General features: G+C 42.1%; 1 protein-coding gene across 2 annotated transcripts in view; it reads left to right on the forward strand.

Moving 5' to 3' along the window:
• The window catches only part of plxna2 (plexin A2), a 267,455-nt gene that overhangs the window by 52,442 nt on the left and 199,006 nt on the right, over positions 1-16,007 (forward strand). For both annotated transcript variants that reach the window (XM_036590910.1, XM_036590912.1), the window contains exon 3: positions 1,111-1,293. In XM_036590910.1, the coding sequence (XP_036446803.1) occupies positions 1,111-1,293 (183 nt within the window). The remainder of the gene's footprint in view (positions 1-1,110; positions 1,294-16,007) is intronic.

Genomic DNA, 16,007 nt, shown 5'->3' on the forward strand with positions numbered 1-16,007 from the left:
AATACATTGATATGTGAGATGTTGAGATCAATGTGTTTGTCTACATTGCCAGCAATTATGGGAGCGGGCAACTCATTTAAACACAAACGCTTGTTAAAAAACCCACTTCTGGAAAAAAACTTCTGCCAGTTGTTAATGTTCTTTACAGAAAAAAATAAATAAAATGTGTGATTTGTACAGTTCAGAATGTGAGCTATGCAGCTACTACTTTTATCTCAATCTTGCCTAACATTGATTTCACTGACTGAAGCCCTGCCCTTTTTCTACTGGCTAATTCATAGTTACTTAAGAGTATTTTACACTTAAGAGTATTTAAGACTGTTCTAATAACACTTTTAAAGGACTACAGAGTATAATCGAAGTGCCTTGCTGCCCGCTGGTATCTTGTGCCAGTCAGGGCATTGTTCTCATTGGATGTACGTGTCTGACGGATATCAAAATGTGCTAGTGAATGTGGCCTAAGCTGTAGCAAGTGTTCTGTGCATATGTGTATGCACCTAGGCATATTTACATGTGTAGTACAGACTACTTCTGTCTCTCGTGGGGGTGAGGTACTGTCATAGTGCAGGGTAATGAGGCGGGCTGACTACATGGCACAGCACGGACATGCTGAAGGAGGCTTGCTTACTGTCTTCTTGCAGTTTACCTCAGCAAATGCATCTCACTCTAGCTGTCAACGTAACCCTCAGAAGTCAAAGCATGGTGTAATTCGATAATCAATTTTCACTCGTAGCTCATTGAAACAAGGGGAGAAATTCTTTATGGTATAGAAGTATGGAATCTAATTACTCAGTACCACATATATGTTTTTGTGGTAGATTTTTATGATTTGAACTCATTATTGTGCACATTACCTTGTTTTGTGGACATGCTTTACATTTTTGCCTCATTTCTGTGATTTCTTACCTTGAAACAAACTAAAAAAACCTGAACTTGTCAATGCAGAATATAAAGCAAAAGTAATTTCATGTGTAATTGACTATGTAATTACATAACTACATTTAAACACTGCAGCAAAACACTGTTACAAAAGGCTAATCTTAAATCTTACCTTTAGGTTTCTCAAAAGTTTTGGCATCGTGATTAACTTACATCTCCTTTTGTTTACAGCCAGTACCCATTGATGACTCTTTCTGCGGCCTGGACATCAACCAACCCCTGGGCGGCTCTCAGCTGGTGACCGGACACACGCTATATACAGAGAGCAGAGACCGCATGACCTCAGTGACCTCTTATGTCTACAACGGCTTCTGTGTGGCCTTTGTGGGTACCAAGAGTGGACGACTGAAAAAGGTGAGCTCAATTACGGTTTTATATTACAATGTGCTACCTTGAAAATCTCTACCTGCCATGGCTTACACAAGAACTGACCCATTTGTTTTGTCCTTTAAAAAGTTTTCAAGTTCAATTTTTTTTCCAGCAGAAGTTTGGTCCATATAATGCTCAAGGTTTTTAGCCTCGGCGTTCGGAGGTTTTCCTATAGCAAAGAAATCTCATAAATTCTTCTATATTTTTTTCTCAAGGTCAAGCATGATATTAAGTTGGCCCCTTTAGCTCGGCACTGACTTCGACTGGCCCCGTCTAACATTTAAAAAGTGCAGATGCAGAAACTTTTCTCCTGAATTCTTGATGTTGTCCTTTAGAGCTCACCTGGCCCTGCTTCAGCTTTGAGCAGAATGCAAAAGCTCTCGATTACCAGTACTTGCTAACCTTCACTGACCAATTAACTTTAATAAGCACCTTGCCAGCCAGGCTTTGGCAGAGGGGGCTAGCTACAGGCTGGGCCTGGCTCCCCTACAGTCTGCCACAAATGGCCTGACCCTGTTGGGTTCCTGTAAGTTATCAGTACTTAGTAATTATGACACATTTCACATGAAGGGTGCTCAGAAAATGTGGAGTTAAGAGCACCTTTCTGATAGCAATTATAGACTGACTGAAAAGAAGCCTTGAACATTTAGCAAGTGGAGCTCTATTCAGGTGCAACTGCTGTTGGTAATGATGTTATCAGCTAGAGAGGCTGGTTACGCCATTCTGCGGTGCAGGGTGCTGTGTTGAAATCACCATGCTTTTAGATTTTGTATAAAATGCTTTGAGGATAGGAATTGTTTGAGCTATTTTGCCAACAGTGGCAAGCTAGTTATCAGTGTGCTTTGAGGGGACTTATTGTGAGTAAGTACGCTGACTAAAAGTATGAAACACTTCAACTAGAGGGCTATTACAGAGACTGGTTTTACCTCAGCTATGCATGCTCTTAGTTAAAGCTAGCAATATACAGTAGTCAAACAAGAGAATATATATCTGTGTGAGACTTTATCTTTGCCATATTTTCCCATTTCCAGAACTGTTGGCTAATCTTTGCTGCATTACCAACAGATGTAAAGGCAGATATCATGTAGCTAATGGAGATGCTATGCTCCAGCAAGCCCCAGGGCAGTACCCGTGACACCTATTTAAGGATGAATAAGGGTCTGTCCACTACTTTAGACTTCTTTGCTCTACTCGGACCGCCATAGCATTGAGTGACAGCAGGCATTTTCCCACCAACAACGGCTGTAAGAAAAACCAAAGGGAAAAGATGGGAGAAGAAAGAGAGCTAGCAAGAGACTTACTTTGTCTTTATTGGCAAAAGTCTTAGCTACCACTACCTCCCCATGACAAAGAGGCTACACTCCTAAATGTAAAGGTGGCAAAAATCATTTTTTGCAGCAATGCCATAAACCAGGGGTGCCCAATCCAGGTCCTGGCGATGTACCACCCTGCAGAATTTAGCTCAAACTGTAATCTCACACACCTGATACAGGTAATGAAAATCTTCAGGGGCATCTGAATTTTAGAGCCAAGTGTTTTGGACCTGAACTCTCTGGTGGTAAATCTCCAGGACCAAGATTGAGCACCCCTGTCATAGTAGAACCTCTCCGGTTTCCAATTCATTGTTTTTTTTTTTTCTAAAGAACCGTTTGTGTGAATGTGAAGAACTTAGAAGTTAAAAGGACCTCAGGTGTACTTCACTTGGCATTACATAGACTGGGTGAAGAGGAGTTGGGTGAACAGGAACCGAGACAGGGAAAACAGACTGTACCTGTGTTGTTGAATCTGCATGATTATGCCATGCTGGCAACATGGCAACGCCCACAAGAGCTTATTTTCGGCTCCCGTGATTAATTAATCTCTAATTGAAACGGCAGTGCAATCAGGAAGTGGCATCAGAGCTTTTCGTTCAGTGTAATCCAGCAAGGCATATCTCGGCAGCTGTGGAGAAATAGCAAGCAGACTAGGCCGAGCAAACATGCACACCTTCCTGTCATCACAGAAACCAGGGAGAAGGACTTTGCTTATATATGTTGTAAGAAGACAGGAAACCTCATATGCTGTCCCAAGCCCTAGGAGAAGTCACACACATCTGGCCAATAGGAATAGGGAATGAGAGATTGAGACTGCTAGCATACATATTTTTAATCAAATATTGTTATTAATAAGATATTAAGTTTTGTTTTAGCGTCACTCAAATATAATACGTATTATGTCCATGATAATACCATAAAATGCCAATGTCTGCAAAAACAAGATGTTTTAAGTTAATTTTAAACAGAATATACATAGTGTACACACTCACATCATACCTGAACATATTATAATGTGCTACAATGTGGCTAAACAACAAAGCACACATATAGCTGACACACCAAACTGCCAATGCAGTTCTGTTCACTCTGCTCTGTCTCTTTCTGGATGAATTTTATGCAAATCAGATGAGCGTCGACAAGCAGATTGTTGATACGTGGCACAGTAGCCAGTGTCATGCCCAGTATTTGAATGCACTCCATTTAGGAGATGGAGTGGTGGAAAAACAACAAATGTATTCAAAATGTTATGTTTACGCTGAATTGTGGTCCAAAAAAGAAAATATCTGGACAGGTGGAAAAACACCTAAATATGCTTGTGTTTTTTAGACGTCCCAAAGTGAGCAACGAAAATGCAGTACCTTACACAGAGCATAGCTACTGCAGATTTTGTTTTTTATGTGTAAATAAAACCTAAAAAATATTAATTTCCACACATAGGTATTTATTACCTCAGCTATGCAGAAGCTTTTTACACTTATTTTATCTCGAAATCTCGGGGTGATGTAGTCCCCTCAGCACCCCCACTTCCTGTTACCACAACACATAAAGCTATGTCAAGCTTGCACGATTTTCAATTCTAATGAAGCATTAGTTCATATATGTATATATGTGTATGTATATGTATGTATGTATGTATGTATGTATATATATATATATATATATATATATATATATATATATATATATATATATATATATATATATATGGAGGGGCAGGTACAAAGGCCTTGGGAAGCTCAATAGGGCTTGCATGCATCCTTTGGCATTGCACTGATAAGCCTTGTCCAAGCTATTTTTCCTTCTGTAACTTTCAAGTAGTGAGAGAAGGCTATAGGTTTATGGGATTTGCCACACTGGAGGTGACATAATATCATATAGGAGGTTGAGCTGTTGGTGCCTTTTCCTTTGAAGGATTGAGCTGCCTGCATGTTTCACCCTGGATCCCTCCCCTCACGAGAGAGAAGGGAAGATAGGGCAGCAGACCAAGCAGTGACGGAGAAGGGAAGGGACTGGTGAAATGTGAATTTAGCTCATCTGAAGAAACTGGGCTTGCACTGCTGCCTGTAATTGGATTGGCTTCTTTCCCAAAGAGCAAACCCCTCCCCACTCCTCCGGCCATATACACACTTTCTCTCTCTGTCTCTTTCTCTCTCTCTCTCTCTCTCTCTCTCTCTCTCTCTCTCTCGCTCTCTCTCTGTTCCCCTCTCTCTTAGCTACACACTCGCACACACCACTTCCCCATTCAATCCACACACTCCTACTCTGTTTCTCTTCTCTATCAGCAGAGCTTCCCTGCTGTTCTGGCTGCTATTCCGTGGGACCTAGTAGAGCACACAGTCAGGCGCAGGTATAGTCCTGCCAGTAACGGCAGGGTTTTTGTATTGGGATTGACCTGGAAGGGGTACCAAGAGAAACTTTAAGGTGAGAAAAACCTACTGAAGGGATTAATTAAAGTAATCTTGATGTGTGCTCACTATCGAAGGTCCACTGAGACATACAAGATGATGCTGGCAGCTCTTAGCAATGGATATGAAGTATAAAAATGCCAGCAATTTAACACTATGATGTTAGGTCTGTTGACAGTGTATTATGTGTATAATATACATATAAGAAAATATATAGATATTATGGATCAAGACACACAGTGGAAAGTGTTCCACAGGCACTTGTCACACATACTGACACAGAGAGACTTACTGGCCCTTCCTTGCCACAAAGTGATTGATTGCTGAGCAGAGTGCGTGTTAATCTCAGCAGAAAATGTGGCTGAGGAGGAGGCCGACCAAGCTGTGCTGATCAGAATCAGTGGCTTACTTATCTGTCTGCTGTCAGAGGTTTCTATCACGTATTTTGAAAAAATAATGGAGCCACATATTTGGCCATATCAGTGATTCTGAGGAGAGTTTATGAGCCTTGGTTCCTCTGTTTTGTACTGTAAGCAGGATTTATGGCCAAGATTAGTGTTTCACAAAGATTACTCGGTTAGCCAGCTAACTTAAGCCAAAAGTCAATTGGAGCCATATATTTGGCCGTATCAGTTATTCTGAGGAGAGTCTATGAGGCTTGGTTCCTTTGATTTGTACTGTAAGCAGGATTTTTTTGCCAAGATAAATGTTTCACGAAGATTGCTTAGCAAGCCAGATAACTCTAGCCAAAAGTCAGATAGCCAAAAATCGAGCCTATCCAAAAGGAGCAAAGGGGCATTTCTATTGCACAGTCTTCTTCACTTTGGGCTTAACCCTTTGAATGGCCAGTCACATGTTTTATCACACACTTCTATAACCTAAGAATAGCTCATTGAAGTATTTGTATTGAAGTTGCTGTAGTTACTAAATAATAAGTCTAGTATGTAACAAGCCTGGAGTTTAAAGGGGTGTAATCCTGCATTGTAAAATGCCCCATAGGAATTCCAATCTGAATTACCAGGAGCCTCCATGTTATAGTTGATCTTCTCATCTGGTCTTGTCAAGGTGGACACAGCAAAGGTGATCAGGCCCTGTGTTCGCAAAGCTTTTAATTGATTCCTTTCATGTCGCTCCAGTGCATAATCAACATTTTGTTCGCTCAGTGCGCCGCCTGGGCTTGAAAGGGCTAGCTCAGGTGTGTTCCTCCTGATGGGCACCTGATACCTTAATTGGACAAATGTCCCATTGAACTGGTTAAGTGAACATCTGGGCTCTGGTCCCACTCTCCTGTCTACAAAGCTGATCCATTTGACCCTGTGCACGAATTCAGGGACTGAACCGGGGAACACAGCAGCGAGTTACAACTGACCACAGCACATGAAAGGATATTCAGTTTAGAGGGCAACTCTGGCAGCTGCTCCCATTGCTTATTTTTGCCTGGTTCCTCTCTCGTTTCCCAGTGCAACCTGAAAAACTAGCATGGTCCTTCATGGCGATTTTCCCTCTCCAAGGTATGTGAGTACACCATTTGGTCATGCCCAGGTGTTTTTTCTGTTTTAGCTTTGCTCAGATGGAGCAGTGTCCTCAACCTGGTCCACCTTGTTCTCATCAGCCAGGGTGCAAGGAGACCCTGCCTGCCCTTGTTTGTGAGGCTTAGTTCTTCTGATTTGTACCGCCTAACCTAACACTGTCTAAGCCAAGAGTTTCCTGAACAGGTATCCTAATGAGCTATGGCTGGAGGTATGCGGCTTTCTCAGAGAGAAAGAAAACGACAAAGGAGAGGGAGAGAGAGAGTTAGCTTGAGCGCATGAATGAAGAAGGGAGAATGTTTTACAGTGCTCCTCAGTGCCAGGAGTGGCTGCCTAAACCAGCATGGAGGAGGGTGTCCCTAGCAACAGCTGAGGCTCATGGCAACTGCTGAATAGTGCCCCGTCCGTCCCCCGGGGCATTCTTTACTCCAGGCGCAGCAGAGGACGATCACCACAACCTGTCCTGCCCAGGAGAATACACGCATGCACATCCACACAGAATATTACAATAATATTGTACATACTGGCATACTTTTGCTGATTCTTTGATTCCAGCACGGTCGTCTTTCCTTCCCTGTTCCCAGAGCTTTGTTTCTCTGATGTGTGCAAACGATCCACAGTAACCAAAAGGCTTAATGAGTCATTTACAGCCAGCCTGTCAGCAAAGAGAACTCTCACGATGCTTTGCCCGCTAAGCAAAAACTCGCCTGGTGGTTCCGTGCTAATTTCTTTTTTCAAGGTCAGGGGGCACCCACCACATTGCTTTTCATAATGGCATTTTCTCAACAGATTGCAATGCTAGGCTAAAATGTGCTGTTGTGAGGCAACAGAAATTGGTGCATCTGCAGTCCTATGTGCTGCTAGGCTTGTGTTTGAGCTGCTACTGCTCTATGGATGCATTTAGATGGGCACATTATAGAAGGAAAGTCTGGCTCTTAGCTTGGCATACGATTGGCCGTGATATCCACTATCTAAGCTATCTTTTATCACTATCTTTTAGATAGTTAGCACAGCCTTTGTCGAGGAGAAAGATGCAACACGCTCCCTTGTTAAATGCCAACGACCATCATGCCTGCACAATTAGTCACCCAGCTAAATGTTAAGTTTCTTGGTTTAGGCACTGTTGGAAAGGTTCCGTTTATAATAGCGCTGTAATAAAACATAACACATTTAAAAGGGTTTTCTTACTGGTTCATTATTTTAAACTGGGTTCAATTAATCAGTGACTCTCCATTGGCATCACTGTTTTGATATCATTGACATCAGTGTTTTGATATCATTCAGGCTTTTTGTCTCTTTTAAGCAAGGATTTCGCATCTACAACATTACCTAGCTTCTGGTGTTTCAAAGATGCAAGAAATGCAGTTTGATTAGAGCTCTCTTGACTGAGCACGTCGGTTATTACAGTAAAAATGATAATCTGCAATGATTTCAGCTGGTATTGCTCCCAAAACACCACCTTGCTGACTCTCAGCAAGATTGCAAACAATCTTCCTAATCATGTTACTGTACGCCGGGCAATTGAACTTCAATTTGCCTCCTGGCAATAATGAGGGCCTCTGATTGGTTGGAGAAATTGCCAGCTGCTAGGGCACCTTTTGAGGAGTAGCTCGCCCTAATTTCACTCCAGAAAAGGAGAATTCTGTGCCCTAGAACTACACAGAAAAGGCATTCATCCCGGATAAGAAAAGCTCAATAAAGAATTAACCATAAAAGGCTTTGTGGCACGCAGTGTTGTTACTGTCGCTGCTTAGACCCTCATGGTTACTTATCTACTCTTAATATCAGGTAGCAGTGAATTGGGCTTTTGCATGAGCAGTGCTTATGGTTGTCTTGCGTTCAAGTTACACTTCATGTAAGGTCAGGTTTGGATAACTGCAACCTTGTAATTTCAGTGGCAATAGAAAAGCAATGTTTAATTAGATAATAATTTTATAGCTTATTGGAGGAAGTACTGAAATTCTGTTGAATGTGCGGATTCTACACTTTACCTATACCTTGATTGTGTTCTTAAGTAGTAGAAGAGATAATTTTATTTTAATTTGAATTTAAAAAACTTGAGACAAATACTTCAACTGGTCCATATAGAGTTGACATTTAAATGGAATATAGAGATATGTCAGTATTGATATTGAAATGCTGGATTGGATTTTGGATATAGGAAAAAGAAGAGTCTGGTCCATTTGTGTTACAAATCTAGCCTGATATAGCTTTCTCACATCATGTGATGTGATGTTGAAGTGTTTGATTAGTTTGAGCATAAAAGCCTTTTAGATGTTTATCTTAAGCAAAGTGTTCCAAGTTATATATAGCTCATTTTAAAGCAAGAAGATATATTGGATCAATATTGGTTGATACTCAAGGTTTCAATATCAGTACCAGTGGAGAAAAAGGGTGGACATGTGCTAGACTTCAGCAGTAACCGACTTCAGTTTGACCCCTGGTAGCCCAGTTTTTAACCTTTCTATCAGCAGTAGCAGTTGAGTGGCCGTGGCTGGCAGTGGAGGTGAGCGGCTCCATTCAAATCTTTCAAGCCACTGGGAGAGAGTTCCAGCCTTCTTGGCTTGGCTCAAGTCCAGAGCACGCTGAAGAGCCAAGTTAAACCCCCTGCTGTTCCATTCAGCCTTCAAACACACAAATCCGTGCAGGCACTCACACTCGCACACTCCTGCGCCTGAACCCTGGCCACTTATCTCCTTGGCTGGGTCTTAAGTCCCCCTCTTGTCTTCTTATGGTCATGCGTCCACGGCTCTGTCTCTTATGTGTGTGTGGGGGGGTGGTGGGGAGAGGGGTGTCAGCCAGCTGTCCTTTTCTCTTTTTTGTGTCTCATGTCTCCCTCTCTCTCTGTCTTGCTCTTTCTTTTTCTCTCCCTCTCCCTGCTCTCCTCAGTCCATTGCATTGCCATTACACTGCCCACCCTGCAGTGATCTTATTACTGACATTCAGAAACTGGCCTTCCTCCCCTCCCACCTCTCCGTCTCTCTCTCACAGACCTCCGTTCCTCCCTCTTGCTATATCACTTTCTCTTCTCTTTCTTCATTCCCTGCCTCTCCTTCATTATTGAGCTTTCTCTCTCTCTCTCTCTCTTTTCTTTCTTTCTCACTCTCTCTTCCCTGCTCTCTCCTCTCTCTCATTCCCTTTTTCTTCTTTCTCACTCTCTACCTACTCTCCATCCTCTCTTTCTCCATGCTTTCTCTCTCTCCCTCTCACTGTATCACTAGTTGCCTCTCCCTCATTGACGTTCAACTTTCTCTCTCTGTCTCTCTCTCTCTCTCTCTTCCTTTTTCTGCCCCTCTGCCTTATGAGAGCTGGATCTTTTATTTCTATACTACTCTTTTTCTCATTTCTTTCCATTTCTCCCCTTAGCACTATTTTCTTCTGCTCCCTTTGTTATGATTGTTGGTTTAGTTTCTCAGCCGTCACTTCATCCCTTATATATCACTTTTATGGGGCAGATTTGAGTTTGAGTTCCCTTTGCCTAGATCTTGAGAACTTCAATCGAAGTTCAGTTCTCACTGCCTCGCTGGCAGACACGCTCATACACAAACATAGAACAGAGAAAAACACAACAATGCTCCCTAATCATGGCTGGATTGTTACTCATATCTTTTCTTGCCTGGAGAGTTGATTAGGCATTTGTGTCCCCTCAGGACTTCATGGCACAAGTGCACCACCACACACAGGGCCTGTTTATTCACACCCATCCCCATTATTAAACGCCTGCCAATAAACCCCATCCCCCAGCCCACACTCTTATTTCTTCCTATTGCACATGCCGTTGATCCGAGGCGTGACAAATGACCCCACTGACTGGCTACGCTAATCGCTTTTCACGTCAGGAAGTGAATAAATGAACCTCGCCATGATTACTGTCACTTATCACCTGGGAGCCATAGCCGTGATCACCAGGATCCACTGTACTGTCGTTTCATTGGTTGGGACAGAAATGCGGGTGGCTTCCAGTTCTCAATATAATCTGCAGTGACAAAGAACAGTGTGAGCGCTGAATGTGCAATAGAGATGGTAATTTTCTTCTTAGGCTGAAATTCACAGGAGACACTGTTTGAACCAATGGCACTCAAGTAAAAATACTTGAGTAGAGTCCCTGTTGACTGAGGTAATAATGTGTTGTATTTTTCTGGAGCGCTTTACCGCTCTTTTCCTGCTGTCCTTCGAGAGATGATGCTATTTCTAGGCATTGCTAGGTTAGCTAGCATTTAGCAGAGTGTAGCACTGGTGCCAAAATATATGTAACTAAATGCTATATTGTATTAATAGATTTACATTCCCCAACTTCTGAATGCAGAATGACACAAATACTCGTCCAGCATGTGTAGTTACTTTTGAATCACAGCAGATTTTCTGGTGTTTCAGCACGTATCATGTAATCTAGCCACTCTCTCCTGCCCACCCTTGCTCTGAGCCTAATTGGGCTTAAGCAGGAACTGGAGTAGTGGTTTCCGTTGGTGTCGACTGTAGTGTCTTTAGAATCGGCAAACCACATCAGAGACGATTTTCTTCCCAGATCCATGCTGTCCTGCTAAGGCATTTTTAAAGATTATACATGTGAAAATGGAGACCAGAATTACTCATGACTAACAGATGTGCTCGCCGGAGCTCATTTAATTTTGTTTAGAAACGGAAAGCCTCCCAGTTTATAACTCTCGTTTCATGTCGGGAAGTTCTAGTGTTCCTTTCTCAGGACCACTGCTAGGGTCTGATTATGCTGGCTAACCATCAGCTTATCAATATTCCACTGAAGCTTCCAGCCAACGCTTGCACCACAGGGATGGCTTTTGAAATTCATAGAAATTCTTATCAGTTGCGTTTGCTCAGATGATCCGTTTCTGTGGAAACGCCACGGTAAAGACCTGATCATTTTTTCCCCTACTAAGGCCAAAGTTTTAAATATCCACAGGCTAAATTGTGCTAGATACAACACACCTTTTTTGCATTTGTATGTGCATGTGTGTGTGTATGTATGAGAGAGAGAGAGAGCGAGAGAGAGAGAGAGAGAGAGCTATGAGAAGAGCATCCTTTGGCAGTGAATCCAAATATAGATTTGTACCTTCCATCAAAGTGGTCAGCTGGCCCGTTGCCAGACTATATTGATTTACTTTACAAAGTACTTGAATGGGCTAGATATCTGTGATTACCCAATTCATTACTGTAGTCTTTGAGAGTGGGAGAAAATTAGATAAAAGCAAGGGTAGATGGGATAACCTCAAAATGTTCTGTATATGTACGTATGGCTGTGTAGAGTGCACTCTAAACCAATTAGGCTAGCTTGGCTTAGACTACAGTTAAATGCTTAGCCATCCATTGTGTTTTTATGGTTTGCGTTTTTGGAAAACATATGGCATAGCTCAAGTGGACTATGTAGGGGTGTTCAGTCAGAAATGCATTTTATTTTGGACATCTGTGTTGCATGTAAATAATGTGAGCCAGCTAATGCCACACATTTGATTACTGTTTCTATGCCAAAATGTAAGTCTGTTGTTAATAGAAAGTACTAGAAATATGATAGGACCCATCTAATATATTCCTGTGGGCTAAAAAACATTTTAGGATGGATTTATTTCTTCTGTGAAAACGTATGATTGCTTCTCTGAATGCTTTGTCTAAAGTGTACAGGTTTGAACACTGCCGGTCAAATTTCATGTTTTATTGATTTTCTAAGTGGTCATTTACAAGTTTGGGCTGAGGAAAGTGAGAGATCTATGAGAACTTGAGCTGGAGTTCTGGTTCTTAATCTGCTTGGAGCTAGAAGGCCAGATGCCTTCCACTTCAGGTGTAAGAGATAGACCTGAGGAACAATGAGAAGATGGGATAAAAAATTATCATGATAAACTGAAGATAAAGTAGAGATGGAAATTTATAGGGCATTAGATTGTAAGGAGGGGGGTTAATGCATGATCCATCCCCTAAACTTCATTTATGCCCACCCATACATGTGCTAGGCCTACCCTCCTGCCTACCTGTATTTATTATTAGTATTCAGTTTTCACAAGTGTGACCTTTTCATGAAAAGCGAATAAGCAATGCTTACTTGTTGCATTATGCTTTAAAAACAGAAAACATAGAATAATTAATAACACAAAAATGTCCATCAGCCAATTTAGCTGTAAAGAAATTGAAATCGGCCATACAGATTCATCAGTGCACCCCAGTATTATGTAAGGCAAAATAACCTTCTTCATTGTTTGTGATTTTGCTGATGTTTAAAATGAGAGTTCAGTTTCCCCAAATGCTGGCATTGTCAAACAAACACTTTCTGGCGACGTTATGTTTATCTTGTTGTTTTGCGCTGACATCTTAATACAGCCCAGCTGTGAAGTTTTCGAATGTGACTGCTCAAACAAAACAGCTGCTGTTGTCAGTGTTTGCAGGCCGCTATCTCTTGTCCCCTCCCTATCGCCTCAAATAGCGCTCTCAGTAAGCGCGTATAGTGTTCTGTCCTCGCAAATAAAGCAATTTTGTGCAGAACGCCAAATTCATTTCAGCTGAAAGGATGCATTGCCCTTGCCTACACCATCCTTAGAAGAAAAAGCAGACAGCAGAGCAAGTGTACTGACCCTGGCTCTTTTCGTTGTGCAGAACATTACTTAAACTCTTGGAGGCCTTTGTAATTTCAGATGATGATGCTTTATTAAGGACAGCTTCGCTGCTCACATCTAAAACAGGGCCTTTTTATTTTTTTGTTTTAACGTTCTATTACGTTACTATTTTTAGACCGTCAAATATTCTTGGTGCATCAGCAAGTCACGAACATGCACACTGGTGCTATTTTAATGCCACTAAGATACGCATGGTCTTTTGGGGTTGCTTTGCTGGGTCGCTTTGCTCCTATCCCAGCGTTAGTGGTAATTTCCTGTCTCCTCTCGTTGCCATCTACCTCTTTCTCTGTCTCTGTCAGCCCTGGAGGAGCAGGCACGGCAAGGCTCTGGGGGCTAAAGCTAGAGACCGTCACCCCTAACGAGTTCTGACGCCTATCTAATAGCGTGTGATAATGTTTCAAACGACGGTTAATAACGTCCCCCTCGAAAAAGTCATTACCGACCACGTGCCTCCTCCCTCTACTGCAAATTCCAGCTTGGCGGAGAACAGAGATGCAAGCCTTGTTCCTATCCTGCCTGGCCGATGGCTGCCTGCTCTGGAGGCCATGCTCAGAAAGTCTTAATGTAGAATGACAGATTCTGTTCCTCTTATGCATCTCAATGCCTTTTATTCAGAGGAGTTTAGAGTGGACACCCCAATTGGGTGATACTTGTTAGGTGGTTCCCAGCCGTGGTCCTGGAGTGCTCCTGCCCTGCATATTTAACTGTTTTCCATGGTCTAAAACACCTGATCCTGCTGGAAGTTGCTATTGTGGACACGTCACTGCATTTTGTCAAACGATTTGCAGTTTCTCCAAAAATTCAGAGTAACCCTGATCCCAGTACACTGTCACACTCTCATCAAGTGTTATATACAAAATCAGTCAAAAACATGTGCATATGTAATAAAAACCCCAAAAACATAACAAGCATAAGCATATGAATGTAGTTTTGTTTAGCAGTCAGCTCAGCAGACTGTTTACAGGCTAATTCAATAATATTCAGAGTTAGGCGCGTGTTCATAATTAAAAAGAAATGACAGCTGTTTTAGCGTTATTGGTCTGAGTCACTTCACAGCTCTTGGTAAGGGTGGCAGTACTGTTCTGTTAGGGTCTAGCACCTATCTAGTACATGGCAGTAGACACTAGCATCTAGCACTAGGTCTAGCATCTGAAAAAAAAAAATAGGGGCAACGTAAGACCCAAACATATATATGGCTGGTAGTCTAGTGGTACGAGGGATGAGCCAGAAATTGGAAGGTTGTGTGTTCAGTTTCCCGGTCTTAATGGAAAACACTTGATTGTGCCCTTAGGTAAGACCCTTAACACTGCACTGCCCCGGATATAGTTAACATAAACTATGTCAAAAGGTTAGGTTGTTATCCTGATGTTAAGTTTTTATATCAGCACATGCATACATTGTACTCATACTTGTAGCATGTTTTAAATGTGGCACTACTTTTTACTGGCATATTGTGTCTGTTCCAACGTATCACACCCTGAAGAAAGAATAAATATTGAGAAATATATTGTGTAACGTCTATTGTGCTAAAAGTATTGTCATGGCATATTTTTATACCTCTATTTCCAAACTGCATTCACACTATGTATCATGTATCACACTACCAATGTCCACATATGGGAGTATATCATTGGTGCTCTAAATTCAGAGTACAGCTTCTAGACTTTCTGTACAAATATCTCTTCCATCGCCTTTGGACTGTGTTTTGTACACAGCTCGCTAAAGCCGTAGGTGGGTACGAGTGTGGCGGCCTGGTTGTGTGTATGTGTAGGTGGTGCTCAGCCTAACCCTAAGGGCCCAGAGCCTTCCGCTACAGACAGAGGGTTAGAGATGGAAGATTTTTTTTCTCTCGGCTCTCATTTCGAATCCCGTCAGCGTCGCTCTCGCTTTGCGGTTGGCTAGCTTCAGGCTTTTTCATTATGTGGTGCCTGGGAGTTGCTTCAGAGGGCAACAGGAGTGCTGGAACAGAGAGCAAGGTCAGGGCCATGTAATGCCGTTACACAATCAGCGAGAGAGAGAGAAAGCGAGACAGAAACAAACTAGCTTAGAGACATGACTGAGCACGTTCTAGGTGGATCAGTGTGTGTGTGATGGAATTGGTTTGAGGAGCACACACCGGGGTCAGCGTGCCAGCAGAATGCTTTGGAAGTCATCTAGTCTAGAATGCTTGCAACTGATGTCGCCCATTAAGCCATAATGGCTTCAGGTACGACCGCATCACAGTCCATTCTTACGCTGCCAGCCAAGGTCAGATATTAAATGACACGTCTGTCAGGCATGTTGTGCAGAATATCATCATTGTCATATCAAAACCTTCTAACTCAGTCTATGTTTTGTTCATTTTTTTCATGATTGGACAACAGTGCTGGTTTTTAAATTGTGTGAACATTTCATGATGAGTGGACCAGTAGAAATGATTTAAAATGACTTAATGTCTCATTATATTAATGACACTACATAACATAGACACACCAGAACAAAGTGTCAGACAGGCCTCAAAAATACAAAACTCAAGTCTAAGAAATCAAAACATTGTGACTATCATTACATCTATTGTAAACATGCCTACTTATCTCTTACAGTGGTGTCACGCTAGTCTTTAGAGCAAGATTTTTCAGTATAAATATTAGGAAAACCTTGTCTGATTATGTATCCTGAAGAAGGGAGCCACTTTTGAAAAACTACAAGCACTACATAGCAGTTACTTGAGGTTGCGCTTTTTGAAATTTTTCCCCCTGCTAGCTGGTTAATGCAGAAGGAAGCCAGATAGTTAATGGTACTGCTGGGAAACTGAACATCTCATCTGTGTTTATTAGCCTGTACATCAGTGAA

Source organism: Colossoma macropomum, unplaced genomic scaffold, assembly GCF_904425465.1.
Source record: "Colossoma macropomum unplaced genomic scaffold, Colossoma_macropomum, whole genome shotgun sequence".
NCBI classification, from domain to species: Eukaryota; Metazoa; Chordata; class Actinopteri; order Characiformes; family Serrasalmidae; genus Colossoma; species Colossoma macropomum.